Here is a 5643-nt window from a genome sequence, read left to right as displayed (position 1 = left end):
AGCAGGAATCCTGGCTAAAAATACCCCAGTCTCAGAGGCCTGCCTGCTGCTGCAGCCGCCTCAGAGCCCCCTCCTCATGCCAGGCATTGCAAACGTGCCCTTCAACCCCTGTGAAAGAGGCTGGTGATAGGGCCCGTTGAACAGATCAGAAAACTCAGAACCTGCACCTGGTTAGTCCCAGCCCAGGACACTAGTCTCCAGGACTGGCCACAGAGACCTCTGTCTCACTTGAAGGGCAGGTTAGGCACCTGTCCTGCTCCCTGCTTGGGACCCTGGACAGGGGTCAGGGTGAGGCTCAGTCCAGGATAAGCTGGGGCATGGGGCATGGCTCTCTGTCCCATGGCTCTTGGGGTGCAGAGCCACTTGCTGGGATGGGGAAAGAGCCTCAAGACCTTGGACTGAGCCACCCCAGAAGAATGTGGGGCACCAGGTGAGTGCCAAGCCATCTCTGTCCCAAGTGCCTGCCCCACTGTATCAGTCCCTGTGGGCTTCTGGGGGACCACTTGGCATGGGCACACCCTTTGTTTTGGGTTCATTAGCTGAGTGACCCCAGGACAAGCCTGTCTTCCCTGGGGCTAAATTTCCCCATTTGTACCCTGTGAGGGTGAGAAGAGTCGAGTCCAGAGAAATATAAGTGTATCTGGAAGCAGTCTTCCAATGTGTTTGTTGAATGACTAAGTGACTGAGCAAGAGAGCAGATGAAGACATTGAGGGGAGGATGGCCAGGGGCTTCTCCAAAGTACACTTTGGAGTTCTGAGCTCCAAGTTGGACTGGCCCTTCTCTGCCCTCAGCCTCTCCATCTGAAAAATGGAGCAAATCTTCATGCCCCGTGGATCATGGCAGCCCAGAGAGGGTCTCAGGGGCCCAGGGAGCCCTGGGAAAAGCAAGACTGGGCACTAAGCCTGAGTTGGCCCAGCAGGAGCCTCTCACTGTGACTTTGGAATGGGTCTGCAATGCCCACCCTGCCCTCCACTCCAATCTGCTCCAGCTGGAAGCCATGGCCACACCTAGGCCTGCCTTCCCCACCCCACTGGGTGCTTGTGCCCCCCTCTCCCAACCCGGTTTTGACCACTCGCTGGGCTCCTGCTGTGAACAGTGGCTCCCAATTTAGCTGTCACTGGCGGGTGGGTGGCTCTGGAAGGATCTGCATTCCCTGCAGGGGTGGGGGAGGGGCATGAATCAAATGCTGATGCCTTGGGCACAGCCTGGGTACCCTGCCTTCCAGACTTTTGGCCCTCAGGGACCAGGAACGTCCTACTCAGCCCTAGCCACGGTCTCAGCCAGTGCCCAGACAGAGGCCACCACCCTACTCTCACTGAGACAGGACCCTGACCCCACCCCCCAGTGACCACTAGGGAGCCCTGGGGACTCACCGCATCTTCTGGGAGTCAGCAGAAGGGGCAGATCCAGCCTTGGGGGCCACGTGCCAGTGCTGTGGGTCCCACTCAGCCTGAGTCCCCTACCCTCTCCAGGGGAGACCATCCCATCCTGGAGACCGGCCACTAGAAGCGGGGATGGGATGTGCAGTGAGGGCCACCACTGTGTAATGCACACACTTCCTCGACCATGCCCAGCAGCCTCCCAGAGGTGGGAGGTGCTGGCAAAAAGAGCATCCAGCATGGCAAAATCCAGGGTGCCATCCTGTGGGAGGAAGCCTCTAGTTGGTGTGGAGATCGGAGGCATTTGGAGATGGGCAGGCCCAGTGGGATTCCTGGGGATGCTGCCAGGGATTGGGCTGTCAGCCCCTTCCCTGCATTGGCCCCCATTGCTGCTGTGTGTGGCTTTGATGAATAAGAGATGAAGAAGCAGATTAATTATGGCCTAATATGCACCAAAGGTGGGCAGAGGGACTCCTCAGAGGCACTCCTCAGGCAGGCCTAGGCATGGCCATGGCTGCCAGCTGGAGTAGATTGGACTGGAGGGCAGGGTGGGCATTGCAGACCCATTCTGAAGTCACAGAGAGAGGCTCCTGCTGGGCCAACTCAGGCTTAGTAGTGTATGTGGCTTTACTGGATGGGTGTAGTGGGTGTCCTCAGGGGCACAGGGCTGATGACAGAAGGCCAAGACACCCTCTGCAGCCCTGAGGTTGGGGTGATGGGGGTTTCTGGGTGAAGTAGTGGCTGTGGGCAAAGGTCATCCTGGGAGGGGCTGCCAGGATGTGGGTCTACCTAAGTTCCCCTGACCTCCATTTTCTTGTCTGTAAAATGGGTAGTGGTGGTACTGTCTACACCATGGGACAGAATGGGATGATGCACTTAGCAGGCCTGGCACAGAGTTCTTTTGGGCCTTGGACAGACAGCTGCCCTGTGCAGAGAGAGCAGATGGCAGGCCGGCGCCCCCCAGCTCCCTGGAACTGCGACCACATTCCCAGCCACCCACTCAGAGTCCTGGGAAAGGTCACATTGGAGCAGCACCTGGGTGGAGGCAGGTTTGCTGCATGCCCTTGGAGCTAACAGGTCCTTTCTTGCACTGCCCTGGGGTGGCCCAAAATGTGCGCAGCAGAGGCCATGCCCCTTATTCCCCCATCCCTCCCTGGGAGGGTGTCAAGGGACCACATGCCCATGGGTACCACATCAGCTGCCCGAGCAAAGCCACCACAGGCCTTTCTGTCCAAGATGGAAACGAGCCTCTGGGAGCATCTGAGCAGGTTGACTCCTGTCCCTGTCACCCAGCACCAGCCACAGTGGAAGGGTCCCCTTGCCCAAGCTGGATTCTACCTCCAGTGGACCTAGAGGTTTGAGTGAGAATCCATGTGCCCCCTCAGGGCCTTGTACAGGCCTCTCAGGGAATACGATAGGTTGGGCAAAGGAGGGACGGTGGCCAGTTGATCCATCCCAGGAGGTGTTAATGTCGGCCTCATCCACATGCTGCCCCAAGCTCAGAGAGGGCAAGGGGCTGGACTGAGGTCACACAGCTGGGAGGGCCCGCTCATGCCTGACAGGCTGAACTTGGAGGCTGGTCCCCAGGGTGGAGGAGGGGGGGTGAGGCAGCCCTGTATGTGGCTTTACTGGATGGGTGTAGTGGGTGAGCTGACAGAAGGCCATTGTGGTGGGTCTGAGGGGGACAATTCAGGCAGAAGCCCAGGTCAGGCAGGGGTGACAGGATTGTTCAGCCCCAAGAGCAGAGCTGTCTGCAGTCTCCAGGCCAAACCCACTCCTGATCCCCAGAGCTATGTGTCCAGAAAGCCTGGAGAACTCAGATCAGTGCAGCCCAAATGGCCTGTCATCTCTCCACCCTTGCTGGGCAAGCCAGGGACTGGTCAGCAGTGTGCAACCAGGCTCTCCCCACGGTGTCTCTGGCTCCAGCCCTGAGCACTGACCCCTAGGGCTGGCTGTGCTCCTGGACCAGAGGCTGCAGCCCCATCCCTCATGCTTTCCTGAACCTGCCCACACCCTGATAAACGTGCCTTACCATACCCCTACCCCACCCCCGCCACTGTCTCCAGACTGAGGAGCCAGCTGCATCCTGCTGGAGGCCAACTGACCTGCCACCCAGCCCTGCTCAGCTCCTCCTCTGCCTGCCATGGGCCCCCTCAGTGCTGGCCCACACCTACCTCTCCCTCCCCCGAGCCAACACCCACAGCAGACATTCAGGAGTCATCCTACAGGCTGGGCTTCCAGCGAGGAGGGCGCTGGCCAAGGTGCTGACTGGGGCGGGGGGGCAGACAAAATCTTTCCCACAGCCTGCAGTGGCTGGCTTGCAGGTCTCAGCCCCACTCCCACCACACAGAACTGTGGGTGGGTGGTAGGCCCAGCCCCAGGCCAGAACAGCCAGGACATCCGGGCTTGGTGGATGAAACACGTGGGCCTGTGCCCCAGCACGGCTGCCCCCAGCTGCTGCAGGAGGGGGCTTTGAACCTACAGGCAGGCAGGGCACAATCTTTAGCAGTGGTGGGCCAGCCCGGGGTCCTAGATCATTATAGCCACCCAGGAGCATGGGATCGTGGTCCACACTAGCCCTGAGCCGAGAATGACGGCCAATGCTACATGGCTTGTCATCTGGTCTGAGGTGGCCCTGTGGGGAGAACTCTTCCTGATCTGGGAGCTCCTGCATGCAGGGACCTTGGGGGAAGAGCTGACATGGGGGACAAGCCTCAGCCTCCTGCTGGCTCTGTGAGCTTGACCTCATGTTCCCCATTTACACAATGGGGGACACACCTCCATGTGGCTGTGGGGAGGATTCACTCGTGGCACCCAGCAACCAGTACCCACTGGGGAGGTGGCTCTGGGTGCATGGCCGGGTGCAGGCACAAGTGCACAGGAGCTGGGGGTCTTGGTTCCCCCTCAGCTCCCATGTGTCTGGGAATTGAATGTACTCTACAATGACCTGGTAAGCCAATCCTGGGACAAGGGTGACAGGGACTCAACAGGCAAAGGTGTGGTCAGGGCCACAGTGCAGCAGCCAGAGGGGTCTGGGCAGTGTGGCCTGTATCCTAGGCCAGAGAGCTGGCCTGGCATGGGCACCATCATTGGTCTCCAGCCCACGAGGCTGCCTGTGATTTTGTGCTCAGATGGGAGCACTAGGCTCAGAGAGGTCCTACTTGCCCTTGGTAAGGCCAGCAGGCCTTGATCCCTTTGCTCTGCTGACGTCTCCCAGCCACATCTGAGGTCAGGAGGCCTGATGGGGAGGCAGAATGTGCCAGGCCTCCCAGTCACCAGGTCCCTCAGCTTCACATCACTGGAACACTGGCTGGGCTCCCAGGGAGACCACTAAACCCTCAGCCAGGATGCTCCAGTCACAGGGAGCCTGCCAGTTCAGGGCCTGCCCTGGGCACAGGGTCCTACAGACTGGAGCCAACTCTGCCAGCCAGTCCCCATCCACATGACCCTCTTACCTGCCAGGCAGGCTCGGAGAGGCACAGATCTGGCTGATCAGCTCCCAGTCCTCCTCCATGTGCAGGGCAGCCTGCAGGGACGCTGGCCTGGCAGCTGGCTGAAGACTCAAGAACTTATCTGTGAGGCCAGGTAGATCCCCGAGCAGCAGAGGGAGGTGGGACGCCTATGCAGATGTGCCTGGGGTGCGAGTGTGTGTCACTGGGTTCTCTGGCCCTAGAGCCTGGCCTGGTTTTGAGGAGGGTGGGGTACTAAACAAGTGGGCTCAGAGAGGAACTCCTGGGCTGGAGACCCCATCCCACGGGAGGGAACAGGTGGGGGGCACCTGTGGAGGTAGGGGCAGGCCTGTGCCTGAGTCCCCTCCCTGGGTGGTGCAGAGAAGGCCACAAAGACAGGTGGGGACCTGGGAAGTCTCCTAAGCTTTAAGCCTGTTTTCTAACTGAAAGATGGAGCAATGCTACCCCAGCAAAGGGTTGCTGGGCAGGGGGGGGTTGGCCTCCAGGGTTTACTGAGGCGAGGAAGGGCGTGGGCCAGGCAGAGGGGCACCCCGCATTCCCAAGCCTGCGGACCAAGCCCTGCCCGGCAGCTGGCCGCTCGGGGACCCCCAAAAGCCTCCAGTCCTGGCCGCCACGCCCTCAGCCCGCGCTCCTAGCCGACTCGGGCTGGGCCGCCATTCCCGTCGCCGCCTGCAGGGGCCGCCGCCTCTTTAGAAACGCTCCGCCTTTGTCCTGGTCGCGCGGCGCCGCTGCACCGGGCGGGCTGAGCGCCTCCCGCGGCCCGGCCCGCGCCCCCGTCCCGCGCCCCTCCCCC

The 5643-nt window shown here is 60.7% G+C and overlaps 1 protein-coding gene across 1 annotated transcript in view; it reads left to right on the top strand.

The window, feature by feature from the left end:
• Window positions 1–3970: 3970 nt before the first annotated feature.
• Window positions 3971–5643, top strand: part of RTN4R (reticulon 4 receptor) — a 27769-nt gene continuing 26096 nt past the window's right edge. The window contains exon 1 of the mRNA XM_007460052.1: window positions 3971–4113. Within this exon, the coding sequence (XP_007460114.1) occupies window positions 3971–4113 (143 nt within the window). The remainder of the gene's footprint in view (window positions 4114–5643) is intronic.

The sequence above is a fragment of the Lipotes vexillifer genome, unplaced genomic scaffold (assembly GCF_000442215.2).
Source record: "Lipotes vexillifer unplaced genomic scaffold, Lipotes_vexillifer_v1.1 scaffold987, whole genome shotgun sequence".
Lineage (NCBI taxonomy): Eukaryota > Metazoa > Chordata > Mammalia > Artiodactyla > Lipotidae > Lipotes > Lipotes vexillifer.
The sequence above is the reverse complement of the archived record's forward strand: the minus strand, read 5'-3'. Positions and strand labels throughout refer to the sequence as shown.